The following is a 15408-nucleotide window of genomic DNA, read 5'->3' as shown; positions in this document are numbered from 1 at the left end:
CAGCCTCCTGAGTAGCTGGGATTACAGGCACGCACCACCATGCCCAGCTAATTTTTTGTATTTGTAGTAGAGACGGGGTTTCATCATGTTGACCAGGATGGTCTCGATCTCTTGACCTCGTGATCCACCCGCCTCGGCCTCCCAAAGTCCTGGGATTACAGGCTTGAGCCACCACGCCCGGCCGGAAGAAAAAAAATTTAAAAAAAAAAGAAAAAGAGTCTTTGCAAACGTAAGTGAAGGACCTGGAGAAGAGGTCATCCTGGACTGAGGGTCGGACTGCCCTAAATTCAACGGCAGACGTCCTCATAAGGGAAAAGCAGAGGGAGACTAACGAGACAGAGACACAGAGCGGAGGCCGTGTGGAGACAGAGGGCGAGGCTGGAGTGAGGCAGCCACACGCCAAGGAATGTCAAGAACCACCAGAAGAGTTCAAGACCAGCCTGGCCAACATGGTGAAACCCCGTCCCAACTAAAAATACAAAAAGTAGCCGGGCGTGGTGGCGCACGCCTGTAATCCCAGTTACTTGGGAGGCTGAGACAGGAGAATCTCTTGAACCCAGGAGGCGGAGGTTGCAGTGAGCCAAGATCACACCACTGTACTCCAGCCTGGGTGACAGAGCAAGACTCTGACTCAAAAAAAAAAAAAAAAAAAAAAAACACCAGAAGCTGGAGGAAGCCAGGAAGGATTCTCCCCAGAACCTTCAGAGGGAGCCCAGCCTGGCTGCCACCTTGATTTCAGATTTCCGGCCTCCATAACTATGAGAGAATAAATTTGTTTTAAGCCCCTCAGGGCACGGTGGCTCAGGCCAGTAATCTCAGCACTTTGGGAGGCTGAGGTAGGCGGATCATAAGGTTAGGAGTTCGAGACCAGCCTGGCCAACGTGGTGAAACCCTGTCTCTACTAAAAATAGAAAAAATTAGCTGGGCATGGTGGCGCACACCTGTAATCCCAGCTACTTGGGAGGCTAAGGCAGGAGAATTCCTTGAACCCTGGAGGCAGAGGTTTCAGTGAGCTGAGATCAAGCCACTGCACTCCAGCCTGGGTGACAGAGTGAGACTCTCTCAAAAAAAAGAGAAAAAAAAAAAGCCCTTCAGTTTGCGGTAATTTGTAACAGCAGCCCTAAAAAGCAAACACAGCATGCAGCCTCCCTAGAATGGCCTGTTAGTGCTCTTTGCCCTGAGTACTCCAGGCTCAGGCCACCAGTGGAGGCAGCCTTGTTATACCTGAGCGAGTTTAAAACAGAAGCGCCACGCTCTGAGTTTGTTGAGAGTCTGTCTTTAATGGCCGGCGTCGGAGAGTCAGCTAGAGCTGAAACCTCTCGGCCCAGAGCAAAGGACGGTCAACATTATATCGGTTTAGGGTCGGGTGCAGCAAGCAGATTCTTACAGAAGCAGAAGGAACAGGTTAGGGGAAGGGGGGTGGTGCCTAACAAAAAATTCTATTTAAAGTTGTTTTTTACTCAGGATGTGGGGTAAGCAGTTGCACAGTTGCAGGTATAGGATGTATGGGCCAGTGGGTCCTGTTTCTCAGAAAATTGTTCACAGAGATGCCAGGAGTCTCAGACCACAAGCTCTCGGAACAGAATACCCTACATAGCTGAGGGTGGGCAAGATGGAGTTAGTAGGATTGTTCAAAATGTATTCATCACAGCCAGGCTAGGGTATTTCAACCTGGGCCCCAAACCAGGTTTACGAGACATCGTGCAGCTTTGGCATAATTATCCACCCCTCTGGGTCTTCGTATCCTGGTAATAACTTGTGCACACATTCTGAAGGCAACAGGGAAGGGTATTGGCTAACTGCACGGGCACTAGGGGGAGACCACCTGATTCCAGATCCTGGCCCTTCTATTCTTGGCTGGATAACCTCAAGCAGGTAGCATAACTGTTCAGTTTGCTTATCTGCGAACCGGGACCATCCCAGCAGCAGCTGCTGAGTTTGTTGCGTGGATTAAAGGAGTGTGTGTAATGCAGAGCGTCAGGAACAGGATCGCATGTGGAGCGGCTGCAAGGGAGGTTGGCCGCTGCATCGCCCCTACCTGTTTCCAGAGATCAAGGAGAATTTCCACCTCCCAAGAGGGAAAAGCATGGAAATGTACACAGCTTCTCTCTCCTCCAGAGAGGTGCAGATTACCTGCTGGTGAATTTGGGGGAAAGAGCTTTTGTCCTGGAAGGCAGGGGCCTGTGCCGGTCCAGCACCATCAGCCACTGGGGATCTGTCTGTTGGGGAGCTGATTTCAGAACCCCTTTGTGGCCACACATCTAAGCCACATTTTCTGATCCTGTCTTTATTCATACGTTGATTCAAAAATATCGTTGGCAAGTTCTGGTACTAGGAATACAGCAACAGGGAAGGGTAATGTCTGGACAAACACGCTGGACCTCACGCAGTTGACATGGCGGTGGGAGGAGCAGGGAAGCAGAAAATAAACACCTGCGCACAGAAAAATAAAGAGGGAAGGGGGAGATGGAGGGTGACGTGGGGGTGGGGAAGAGCAGCTGCTTTGGATGAAGGCAGGGAGGCCTCTCTCAGAAGGTGACTGCCTAGAGTCACGGGAAGAAAGGGAAGGAGCGAGCGGGCCGGTGCAGAGGCCCTGAGGGTGGCCTGCGCTGGGGTGTTAGGAATTGCAAGCAAGGCGGGGTGGAGGGGTTCAGCTGGGGTGATACGGATTGTGGATTTCATTTTAAGAGAGATGGGGAGCACGGAGGGGTGCTGAGCACGAGAATGACTAGAGGTACTTAATAAATCTCTCTCTACACACATTCTCCCTCTCTCTCTCTCTCTCTTTCTCTCTCTCTCTCTCTTCTCTCTATTGGTTGTTTCTCTGGAGCACCCTAATACGGGCACCCTCCTCATATATCTGGAGTCAGATGCAGGCTCAGTCTGAAACTTTGAAAATCTGAACAATGCCAACTGCAGGGTTCCCAGGCCCATGCGTGGCCAGGTGCTGTGGTGAGAGCTTTTCAGATATTCCCTGGTTTCGTGCTCACAGCGTCATCTCGAGGTGGTGCTCAGGGTGGCCGGGCCTGGCCCAGTCACACAGGCACCAGGTGGTGGAGCGCCCCAGTGATCCAAGATCATGCCACTGCACTCCAGCCTGGGCAACTGAGTGAGACTCTGTTTCAAAATTAAATAATTAATAAAAAAATTTTTTAAAAGACACGGTGCCTGGAGGGGGCCTGTTTGCAGGTGCTGGGCCAGGCTGCTGCAGCCCTGGGTCTCCCTGCCTGGGAGGGTGGGAGGCACGATGCTGTGGCCGAGCTCCGGAGCCGGACCAACTGGGGTCAGCCTCAGCTCTGGCATCTCCCTGCTGCGTGGCCCCGCGCAAGTCACTTGCCCTCTCTGTGCCTCAGATTGGTCAGCTGTAAGATGGGGATAGTTATAGTGGCCTTCCGGTCGGGTTGGCCTGAGGAATAAACAAGGCTCGGACGTTTTGTGAAGCTCCTAGCGTGCCAGGCACACACCAGGTGCCGTGAAGTGTTGGCTTTCCTTTGCTATTCTTAACTTGGACAGCTGACGGGATGGGTCAGGAGAATAACATTCCAAAGTCAAGTAGGAACATTGCAGGGATCCCAGCCTCATCTCCACATGCCTCGGGCCAGCCATCCTTCCACTGCCCCACTGATCCGGCCCCCAGAGGCCCCCTGTGGGCTTGCCCTTGACCTCTCTTGTGGGGCTTTGACCTTTCTATTTTAAGTATTCCCATTTGTGCTTGTGTCCCGATGCCTCTCCTGTAAGGCCTAAGCTCCAGGAGGCCAGGGCCACCTCCCTCTGTCTCCCTCTCTTCCTCCCTCCCTCTGTCTCTCCCTCTCTTCCTCCCTCCCTCTCTTCCTCCCTCCCTCTCTTCCTCCCTCCCTCTCTTCCTCCCTCCCTCTCTTCCTCCCTCCCTCTGTCTCTCCCTCTCTTCCTCCCTCCCTCTGTCTCTCCCTCTCTTCCTCCCTCCCTCTCTTCCTCCCTCCCTCTCTTCCTCCCTCCCTCTGTCCCTCCCTCTCTTCCTCCCTCCCTCTGTCCCTCCCTCTCTTCCTCCCTCCCTCTCTTCCTCCCTCCCTCTGTCTCTCCCTCTCTTCCTCCCTCCCTCTGTCCCTCCCTCTCTTCCTCCCTCCCTCTGTCCCTCCCTCTCTTCCTCCCTTCCATCCTCCCTCCCTTCCCTTTGTATCCTGCAGGGCACCTGGCAAAAAGCCTCGCCTGTTTTGCTTAATGCATGAATTAAAGGAAGCTATTTAATAACTAAATGTCTATTTATTGACTAAAACGGTTACTTTTTAGTCTTAGAAGGTTACTTTCTTAGTGTTCTCAGGCTGCCATAAGGAAACACCGTAGAGGGTGGCTTAGCTTAACCGGCAGGCAGGCATTTCCTCGCAGTTATGGAGGCTGGAAGTCCAAGGTAGGTATCAGCAGGGCTGGGTTGTGGAGAGGGCCCTCCTCCTGGCTTGCAAACAGGTGCCTTCCTGCTGGGTCCTCATGTGGCAGAGAGACAGAGACAGACTGGGGGAGCGCTCTGGTGTCTCTTCTTATAAGAACTCTAATCCCTGGCTGGACGTGGTGGCTCACACCTGTAGTCAGAGCACTTTGGGAGGCCAAGGTGGGTGGATCACTTCATGTTAAGAGTTTGAGACCAGCATGGCCAACGTGGTGAAACCCGTCTCTACTAAAAATACAAAAACAATTATCTGGTCATTGTGCTGCACACCTATAATCCCAGCTACTCAGGAGGCTGAGGCAGGAGAATTGCTCGAACCCAGGAAGCGGAGGTTGCGGTGAGTCGATAGCGCGCCACTGGAGAAAAAAAAACGCTAATCCCATCAGGAGGGCCATACCCTAATTACCTAATCTCATGTAACCTTAACTGCCTCCCAGAGGTCTCCCTTCCAAATACCATCACACTGGTGCTAGGGCTTCTCACACGCGTTTTGGGGATCTAAACATTTAGTCCATAATAGCCACCTAATGGTTGGGCACGGTGGCTCATGCCCTTAATCTCAGAGCTTTGGAAAGCTGAGTTGGGAGGACTGCTTGAAGACAGCAGTTCGAGACCAACCTGGATGTATTAGTCTGTTCTCACGCTGCTAATAAAGACATACCTGAGACTGGGTCATTTATAAAGGAAAGAGGTTTAATGGACTCACAGTGGCACATGGTTGGGGAAGCCGCACAGTCATGATGGAAGGCAAATGAGGAGCAAACTCACGTCTTACACGGTGGCAGGCAAGAGAGCATGCAGAGGGAACTCCCATTTATAAAACCATCATGGTAGTGAGACGTATTCACTACCAGGAGAGCCGTAGGGGGGAAACCAACAACCCAATGATTCAGTTACCTCTACCTGGCCCTACCTTAACAGTTGGGGATTATTACAATTCAAGGTGAGATTTGGGTAAGGACACAGCCAAACCATATCATTGGGCAACATAGCGAGACCCTGTCTTTACAAAAAAATGTAAAAGTCTACAGGATAGCTACATACTTACGGTCATACAGAATAGCATTTCAGTCTAAAGCAGTGATCCTCAACTGAGGTGACTGTACTCCCCACCCAAGAGACAGGTGACAATGTCTGGAGACAGTTTCTTTCTTTTCTTTTTTTTTTTTCTTTTTTTTTTTTTGAGATGGAGTTTCGCTCCTGTTGCCCAAGCTGGAGTGAAATGGCACGATCTCAGCTCACTGCAGCTCCGCCTCCTGGGTTCAAGCAATTCTCCTGCCTCAGCCTCCTGAGTAGCTGGGATTACAGGTGTCTGCCACCATTTCCGGCTGATTTTTTGTATTTTTAGTAGAGACAGGGTTTTGGCATGTTGGCCAGGCTGGTCTCGAACTCCTGGCCTCAGGTGATCAACCCACCTCAGCCTCCCAAAGTGCTGGGATTACAGGCGTGACCCACCACGCCGGCCTGGAGACAGTTTTGATTGTCACACTGGGTGGGGGTTGCTGCTGGCATCTGGTGGGTGGAGGCCAGGGATGCTACTAAATGTCTTACAGGGCACAGGACAGCCCCTAGTCAAAAAATGATCCTGTCCCAAGTGTCAGTGATGGCCAAGTTGAGAAACCCTGGTCTAAACTAGGGTCCTCTAGGGGAGAAGAGGGGGCCCTGGAGTCAGACTCTGCCAAGTCCAGCGTTGTGCTGTTGGTTTCCCAGCCTCTGCAGACAGCTTTGTAGCAATACCCTCAGCCTTATGCCAGGCCCTGTCTGCCCAAAAGACTCTTTGTCCAGCTCTGCTTATTTCTCTGCCCTTTGTGAGGTATGAACACCCATCAAGTCACTGTATCTTATCATGAAAGCCCCACTAAGCGCTACCGTTCAAAGTCCCCACCCCGGTGTGCTTGTGTGCACCGTTTTTCAAACAAGCCCGTTTCTTCTAGCCACAGAGAAAGGTGAAGTGACATTTTCTAAAATCATCACTTTGTGAAAATGCCAAGACGAATCTCAAGGCACAAAGAACGCTGTGGAAATCAGAATTGACTTGGGAAGTCATGGCTTGCAAAGGTTGGATTTAAACATGGCTTATGTGGTCCGGTAGTGACTATTTTTCAGTTGCTACTGCTTCCCGAAGATGAGGATTTCTAGAAAGTTTCTCTAGCTAAATAATGATCTGTCTCTAGTTTGGAGGCTGCAAATAATCTGCTGGCTTTAGAAACTGTCTGTGCTTCACACAGTCTGTTGGTGTCCATCTTATTTATTTTCATAACGTTTTTGGCTGGGGTCGGCTGTTAGGAGGCAGGTTGATTGATCTTTTTCCATTTTTCCATTGAAGAAATCAGTGTCTGCAAAAAAAAATCCTAGTTTAACTTTGTTTTAAAGCTCTCCTGTTTTTAATTTGTGTTTTTTTATATATAAAAAGATAAAGTTCTCCTGCTTTATTCAAATGCATTTAAAATTCTCAGGAGGAGGAGACAGAAGTTTGGCCTCTTTAAGAAAAAGAAACAGTCAAAAATGGAAATCAAGTGTAAATTGGGGAAGCCTGCAGAGCTCTGGTCCAGCTAATTCCTTCAGTACGTAAAGCAGACACTGATTCCGGGAAAGGAGGGAGTGCAGTCTGGTTGCTAGGCAATGGTTCCCATGGGGCAGAAGCATCGATGGGTTGGCTGTAGACTACATAAAAGATGGGGCAGGACAGAAGGAAGGAGGATGCTCAGACACTATTTCTCCATCTTCTGTTTCTGAGGTGGAGAAAAAAAGATACACAAAACCCCTCAGGGTGGTTACAGGATTACTGTGTAATTAGCAGGGCTGCTTTTTGCAGGACAGAAGCCAGCTAATTAGCGAGGTGTGAAGAAACCATTTCAACTTTCGCATAATGATGGAAATGGTTAAGGATCGGTTTTTTTGAAACCCGGAATCACTAAAACAGAGAGCAGGTGAAGGTTGTCCTGAGCGTTGAAAGAAGCCAGAGGTAAGCAGAGGCTGAAGGCAGTTGAGCTTCATGTCGAAATGGCGTCCTCGAATCTCTCTGGTTATTCTCATTGGGAAAAGGGCACCTTGTTAATCAAAGGGTAAGAGTAAGCCTCTACAGCCAAATGCCTAGGTTCAAATTCTGGCTTCATCACTGTGAAGCTGCATTGCCAAAGGCAAACTATGCAAATGCTCTGTGCTTCAGTTTTCTCATCCATAAAATGGGCATAATAATAGTACTTACCTCATAAGATTGTTGTGAGTAAATACATATATAGCAGTTAGAGCAAGGTCTGCCCATGGTAAGTATAACATGGCAGTTAGTTACTACTACTTTATGTTTCTCTCCTCTTCCAGATCAGGAACAAAAGATCTGAGCTCTTTATGCATTCTAATATCATTCATTCTCTTATAACTGAGGTTTGTAAAATCATGGTCATCATTTGAATTTGCACATGGCTTGTATTGTGTATCAGTCAGGATGACTACGCTTGGTAACGAACAGTCTTCGGCACCTCTGTATCACACAAGCTATTTCTTTGGTTCATGTCTAAGGAGGGCTGGTAATGGGGATGGGGGGTGGGGCTCTGTTCATAATATTTATTCAGAGGCCTTAACCGTGAGGGCCTCATCTCAACACATGCTTGTGTTTCTCACCTAAGCTGATGCCAAATTCTCCCATGCTCACTCAGCTGCCCCTGGCTACATTGTGTTCCCTGAATGCTGAGCTGTTTCCCAACTTTTTTTTTTTTTGGACACAGGGTCTCACTCTGTTGTCTGGGCTAGAGTGCAGTGGTGTGATCTTAGCCCCAGTCTTCCCAGGCTGAAGCTACTCTGCCTCCTGAGTAACTTGAACTACTGGTGTATACTACCACACCTAGCTAATTTTTAAAGTTTTTTGTAGAGACAAGATCTTGTTATATTGCCCAGGCTGGTCTCGAACTCCTGAGCTCAAGTGAGTCTCTCGTCTTGGCCTCTCAAAGTGTCGGGATTATAGGCATGAGCCACTACACCTGGCCTCTTTCCCAGCTTCTTGTCTCTGACTGGAATGTTCTTCCCATGGCTAGTTTCATCTCATCCTTTCAACCTTAGCTGGAATAATACCTCCTGATCACCCCTTTTAAAGACAATTCTTTGTCCCAGACTTTCTTTATCATTCTATCCTGATGTTTCATCCTAAACATTTTATGTATGTCTTTTTTTTTTTTTGAGACAGAGTCTCACTCTGTCACCCAAGCTGCAGTGCAGTGGCATGGTCTCAACTCACTGCAATCTCCACCTCCCAGGTTCAAGCAATTCTCCTGCCTCAGCCTCCTGAGTAGCTGGGATTACAGACATGCACCACCATGTCCGGCTAACTTTTGTATTTTTAGTAGAGACAGGGTTTCACCATGTTGGTCAGGCTGACCTTGAACTCCTGACCGCATGATCTGCGTGCCTTGGCCTCCCAAAGTGCTGGAATTATAGGTGTGGGCCACCGCACCTGGCCGTATGTCTTGAACTATTCATTTATTGTCTAAAATGGAAGCTGCATGAAAGCAAGGGCTTCGTTTTGTTTCCTGGTATATCCCCAGGACCTGTAAATGGCAAATACTCAAAAACATTGGCATAAATGAATGTCTACCTTCTTACACTAGAATTGATACTCTCTGAGCGTGGGGGACTTAGTTACCTTATATATCACCAATTCCTTGGTCCAGGAGAAGTACTCACTACATTCTTTTTTGTAGCCCAGGCTAGAGTGCAGTGGCGCTGTCTCAGCTCACTTGCAACCGCCACCTCCTGGGTTCAAGTGATTCTCATGCCTCAGCCTCCTGAGTAGCTGGGATTACAGTCATGCACCATCATGCCCAGCTAATTTTTGTATTTTTAGTAGAAACAGTGTTTCACCACGTTGGCCAGGCTGGTCCTGAACTCCTGACTTCAAGTGATCCGCCTACCTCAGCCTCCCAAAGTGCTGAGATTACAGGCGTGAGCCACCATGCCTGGCCAATACATTATTATTGAATGAGTAAATGAGCATATGGAGAGCCACCTCTTATGGTGCCCAGTTTCTCATATCTCAGATGAGTCTCCTCATATAAGTAGGTGGAGGGTGTAGAATCCACCTATCTGCGATCCTCAAAGCTGCCTTCTACCTCACTTGATGGCAGATGCGATTCCCCCAAAGCGGAAGTTCAGTGATAAGGGAACTGTCATCGGGAGGTGTCTCTAAAATGTTATGAACCCATTATAATAGGACACCACCAGCTAACTGGCAGCTTCTGTCACCGTCATTTGATGGCAGCCACAGGAAGAAAGCATCAGTTTCCGGCGTCCGCACCACCTGCACCCCTGGTGCTTCTCTTCTGGGCTTTCTTCCCCTTTCCCTTCCTTTTGGAGACATAGTTGGCTGCAGGACAGGTCTCTGAGGCCAGATTGCTTGACTTGTAATCCAGGCTCTGCCACTTACTAGCTGTGCAGCTTTGGGCAAGTTACATTACCTCTCTGAGCCTGTTCCCCCATCTGTAAAATGGGGAGGATAATGGAACCTACCCCCATAATGTGGTTGTAAAGATTAAATGAATCAATGTAGCCAAATGCTTAGAACAGTTACTGATCATAAGTGCTTGCTCAGCACACACTCAGCTGTGGTCCTTGTCTAGGCTAAAGGGTTTGAAACATCTTCATAAATTAGTCAAACACTTTTCAAGTAAAATTGGGAAGACAATCCTAATATACAAAACAGTTTAAAAGGGCTCCTCTAAGGCTGGGCGCAGTGTCTCACACCTATAATTCCAGCACTTTGGGAGGCCGAGATGGGCAGATCACTTGAGGCCAAGACTTTGAGACCAGCCAGGCCAACGTGGTGAAACTTCATCTCTACTAACAATACAAAAATTGGCTCAGTGTGGTGGTGCACGCCTGTCATCTCAGCTACATGAGAATCACTTGAACCCAGGAGGTGGACGTTGTAGTAAGCCATGATCGTGCCACTACACTCCAGCCTGGGGATCAGAGCAAGACTCTGTCTCAGAAATAAATTAATTAATTAAATGAATACATTTTTTTAAAATAAAAGGGCTCCTCTGGTCCTATTGAAAGTGAGTGTCTTAGAAGTTCTCAAACCCCTTCCCATCCTCCTCTGATAACTAGAAGATAAAGCTTCTCGAAGTGGGTCTCGAGATTCACAGCATCAGAATCACCTGATTATTAAAAATGCTTATTAAACATGCAGCGTTTGGGGCTCCATCCCAGACCGACTGAATCAGATTCCCCGTGGGTGGTGCCACGGAGCCTGCATTTTAACAGTCTTTAGGTGATTCCTAAGCACGTGGAAGCTTCCTCCAAGCCTCCGAGTACCAAGTACCTGGTAGGCCACCTTTAGATACGTCCTTCATGTTCTCCACTCCTGTCAAGGGAAAATCCTTTCGGGGTAGTGAAGTTCCTACAACGCCATGCTAACCCTCTTTTCATTTCCACTCAGAGGACAGTGAAGAGGAGGAGAGTGTCTAACTTGGAAAATGGCACTACCAAGTGGAGGGCCGTCCACCAGTTGGCACTGAGCCATCTCACTGCATCTGCCCCAATATCCACTCCCTGCTGCTAGCTGGGTCTGGATTATGGTGGTCTACAGAGGTCCTAAACCTGAAGCAGATTATGGTGCCCTTCCATCCCCACATCCCTCCCCCCGCCACTGAGTAATTCAAAATCAAAAGAGTACTAAACCTGGCCGGGCGCAGTGGCTCACGCCTGTAATCTCAGCACTTTGGGAGGCCGAGGTAGGTGGATCTGCTGAGGTCAGGAGTTCGAGACCTACCTGGCCAACACGGTGAAACCCCATCTCTACTAAAAATACAAAAATTAGCAGGGTGTGGTGGCGTGTTCCTGTAATCCCAGCTACTTGGGAGGCTGAGGCAGGAGAATTACTTGAAGCCCGGAGGCAGAAGTTGAAGCGAGCCGAGATCATACCATTGCACTCCAGCCTGGGAGAAAGAGACTCCGTCTCTAAATAAATAAATAAATAACCTGAAAATAGGTCGGTGAAGACCAGCACATTCCGATTTTTCTCATGGTGATCACTCTAAGGCTTTTTTTGTTGTTGTTTTAAAGTTTAAATTCCATTCAAATGAGTCTTTTCCCCCTTTTATTTCTGGGAGGATGCCTGCATGTTGCTGGCTTTGTAAGCACCTGCCTCGTCAACTTCTAGGCCACCTTGAACTGCAGTCTAAACCTCTCTCTCCTCTGCCTGCCTCTTCTCAGGCCTTGATGAAATCCAGTGCTCCCTGCCCATGGAGAGCAGAAGGATATCCCTGCGAGAGCTGTCGGAGGCCAGCTTCAGCGAGTGTAGGTTCAGCCTGTCGCTCACAGACCTCTTCATCATCATCTTCTCCGGCGTGGCTGTGTCCATTGCGGCCATCATCTCCAGCTTCTTCCTGGCCACCGTGGTGCAGTGCTTCCAGAGGTGTGCACCCAACAAAGATGCGGAGGATGAAGACGAGGATGAGGATGACTGAGCCACCTTCTCCCTCCTGCTCCTTACTCTCCAGCACCGAACCAGAAGCCCTCTCCCAGCAGAGAGGAAAATGCTGAAAACAGAAAAGCACTGGCCACTGTCTGTGAATGGAACGGAGCCTGTTCCATGTCTTGGCCCCGGGTGCACCTGCTGGGACCATCAATCTCAGAGTTTAGAATCAGCAGAGCAGAGAAGCCCGGGAAAGATGGAGGGAATTCTTCCTGGAGCACAACCTGCCTCTCACACTGAGGTGTGTGCTGGGGGAGAAGATGACCGAGTCAGTTTCATAGCCGATGGGTAAAAGCCTCCCCTAGGAGATACGAAGACTTGCAACTTTCAATGGGAAAGATGATTTTGTGCCATTCTTTTTCTGACCTATACCGGGAGATCCTGAAGCATCTACCTTCTTCCCAAGAAGCAGCAGCTCAACCAGTGGAGATTCAAATTCGGATCATTCACCACAAGAGTGAGAACTTTGCTCTTTATATAATGGGCCTCAGCAACCTTGGGATATTATACTGAGAGCTAATAAACTCGTGTGCAGTAGACTCAATGTTTACGTGTCCCCAGAATTTCTATGTGGAAATCGAATCCCCAGTGGGATGGTGTTTGGAGGTGGTGCTTTTGGGAGGTGATTAGATTTAGCTGAGTTCATGAGGATGGGGCCCAAATGATGGGATTAGTGCCCTCATGAAAGTTGGCCCCAGAGAGCTCCTTCACCCTTCTAACACTTGAGATGCAGCAAGAAATCAGCCACCCATGAATCAAGCAGGCCCTCACCAGAACCCAACCACGCTGCCACCCAGATCTCAGGCTTCCAGCCGCCAGAATTCGGAGAAATAAATAAATATCTGTTGTTTGTAAGCCACTCAATCTCTGGTGTTCTGTTGTAGTGGTTGAAATGGGCCAGCGAAGAGGCTAAGAACTGGCCGAGGGTGTCTGTTGTTAATTTTGGTAAGCTGGTTGGAAAAACTTTGAGTTGATGTAACTCAAAGCCTGATCTTTATCCTAAGAGAAAGCGACTTGCAGAGAAAGAATTAGTTGCTTCGTACGGTTGTGATGGTCTCTCTGCTCAACGTCATTTTTCCTTTTGAAGTATAGAGAGGTTGTTCTCCATCACCCGTTTCCTGAGTCCCTTCGCAGGTACTTTGTCAGCACAGTGCTGGACTTGCCATCACCAGAACTTTCAGTAAATGTGCCTGGAGGCCAGTATTCCAATCAGCATGTTGCACTGATGTTGCTCGGGATCAACAAAATGCTTCGAAACAAGCAAACAGAAACAAAAAACCCCTGGGACTTGGCCTCTGAAAAACTTCCATCAGTGGCCCTTAGGGTGTATGTGACATTGCTTTTGAGCACAGGCTGTGACAGGCAGTGTTTCCCAGGATGTGGAATCCAGCACTTTGGTTCAGAGACAATATGAAACAAACAAGTCTATTAATACAAGATAGCCTGTGTTAGCAGTGTTGGAGGAGGCTCTCACACCAACTCTCGAGATATTTTTGAGAATCGTTTCTCACATTGTTTCCTATCATATATTCCTGTTTCTTTCCTCCATTGCTCCCTTCCATCTTTGCTCCTATAAATAGCTGTTGAGTGCTTGCTAAGTGTCAGGTACTGGATCAGGCACTGCGGTTGTACATTGGCTAGGAAACACAGGATCCCTGCTCTCTTGTGCATTATATTCTGATGGGTAGAACATAAAACAAACAGGGAAACAAAACTGTCATTGCAAGTAGGGATAAGTGTCATGAAGGAAATAAAGTCCTTTGGCAGAGAGTCAGTGGGAGAAGACACTCCAGGGGAGGCAGCGGGGTATGTTAGGGTCCTCCAGAGAAACAGAACCAACAGCAGACAAAGGGATGTATTGTAAGGAATTGGTTCAGGAGATGATGGCGGCTGAGAAGTCCCATGATCTGCAGTTGGTGAGTTGGAGTCAGGAAAGCTGATGGTGTAGTCCCAGGCCAAGGGCAGAAGACTCAGCTCAGCAATCAGGCAGAAAAAACAGTGGATTCTCCCTTCCTCCACCTTGTAGTCAGGCCCTTCATGGATTAGATGAGGCCTGACACATTGGGGAGGGCCTCTGCTTTCCTCAGTCCACCTGTTCAAACGTTCATCCCATCCAAAAACACACTCACAGACATACCTGGAAATAGTCTAACCAAATATCTGGGCACCCCGTGGCCCAGTCAGGTTGACACAAAGTTAGCTATCACGTCGCAGAAGGCCTTTGATTGGGGTGGCTTTCCGGCTGAGTCCTGCTTCCCTCTTCTCCCGCCTCCCAACCTGCTCGCTTCTTTCCTGCCTTCCCACTGTCTTCCTCCACCTTTCTTGTCTCCCCTCCAGCCTAGAGGAGGCTCTGGTCACCCCTCCACTCCCCAGCATTGCAGTCCCCAGTGGAGGGGACCCCTGGCTCAGGAGGGCTACCTTCTCACAGAGACCCTGGGCCAGCGGAGAAGTGAGTGGCAGCCTGGGTGACACAGCAAGACTGTCTCAAAAAAAAAAAAAAAAAAAAAAAAGGCACAAGCAAATGGGTTTCCACACCAGCTACTCTATAAACCTGAGGTTCTATGTAAGCATCCTTACAGCTCCAGGTAAGAGCCAGCTTTGTAGATGATGAAACTGAGGCTCAGAGAAAGTAAACAGATTACAGGAAGCAACTGAGGCAGAAAGACTTGTGGCTACTGAACTCCAAATCCTATGCTCTTGGTTCTGCTCATAGTTCATGTATATTACAGGCATTCTCTGTATGAGATGCTGGACCAAGCCCTTTATGCAGATTCCCTCCTTTAAGCCACGCAAACTGTATGAGGCGGGCACCATTATCACCTACTGTTTTTTTTTTTTTTTGAGACGGAGTTTCGCTCTTGTTACCCAGGCTAGAGTGCAATGGCGCGATCTCGGCTCACCGCAACCTCTGCCTCCTGGGGTCAGGCAATTCTCCTGCCTCACCCTCCTGAGTAGCTGGGATTACAGGCACGCGCCACCATGCCCAGCTGAATTTTTGTATTTTTAGTAGAGACGGGGTTTCACCATGTTGACCAGGATGGTCTCGATCTCTTGACCTCGTGATCCACCCGCCTCGGCCTCCCAAAGTGCTGGGATTACAGGCTTGAGCCACCGCGCCCAGCCCATCTACTCTTTATGACTTCATCACTTCCATTTTGCCATTGAGAGAGCTGGTTTGGGTCTGGAAGTAACTTGCTGGGGGGACGCAGCCTGTCAGTGATGGAGCGGGATTTGGCCACAGGTCCTCTGACCCCTGCATGCACCGTCTCTCTTACCTACCTACATTCCCTTCTTAAGTCAGCAGGTGCAGGCCTGACAAGGACAGCGTGGAGGGATGCATTTCTTGAGGCTGCATGCGGAGCTCCTGGAAGAGCAGCCTGCAGTTGCTAAATGCGCCCAAGATGACTTTATTTCAAGCTCAAATCCAACATCTCAGATCCCCCCGAGAAGAGTCAATATCTTGTCTTACTGACTTGCTCTGAAGACCTTATGACTAGAGGATTCCAGCATCACAGTCTAA

General features: G+C 49.0%; 1 protein-coding gene across 1 annotated transcript in view; it reads left to right on the top strand.

The window, feature by feature from the left end:
* The window catches only part of LRRC38 (leucine rich repeat containing 38), a 41931-nt gene extending 29184 nt beyond the window's left edge, over nucleotides 1-12747 (top strand). Inside the window, exon 2 of the mRNA XM_032300452.1 lies at nucleotides 11627-12747. Within this exon, the coding sequence (XP_032156343.1) occupies nucleotides 11627-11880 (254 nt within the window). The 3' untranslated portion in view covers nucleotides 11881-12747. The remainder of the gene's footprint in view (nucleotides 1-11626) is intronic.
* Nucleotides 12748-15408: the final 2661 nt, after the last annotated feature.

Source organism: Sapajus apella, unplaced genomic scaffold, assembly GCF_009761245.1.
Source record: "Sapajus apella isolate SASKATOON/1434 unplaced genomic scaffold, GSC_monkey_1.0 scaffold43, whole genome shotgun sequence".
Lineage (NCBI taxonomy): Eukaryota > Metazoa > Chordata > Mammalia > Primates > Cebidae > Sapajus > Sapajus apella.
Note: the sequence above shows the minus strand (reverse complement) of the source record. Positions and strands in the feature narration are given on the sequence as shown.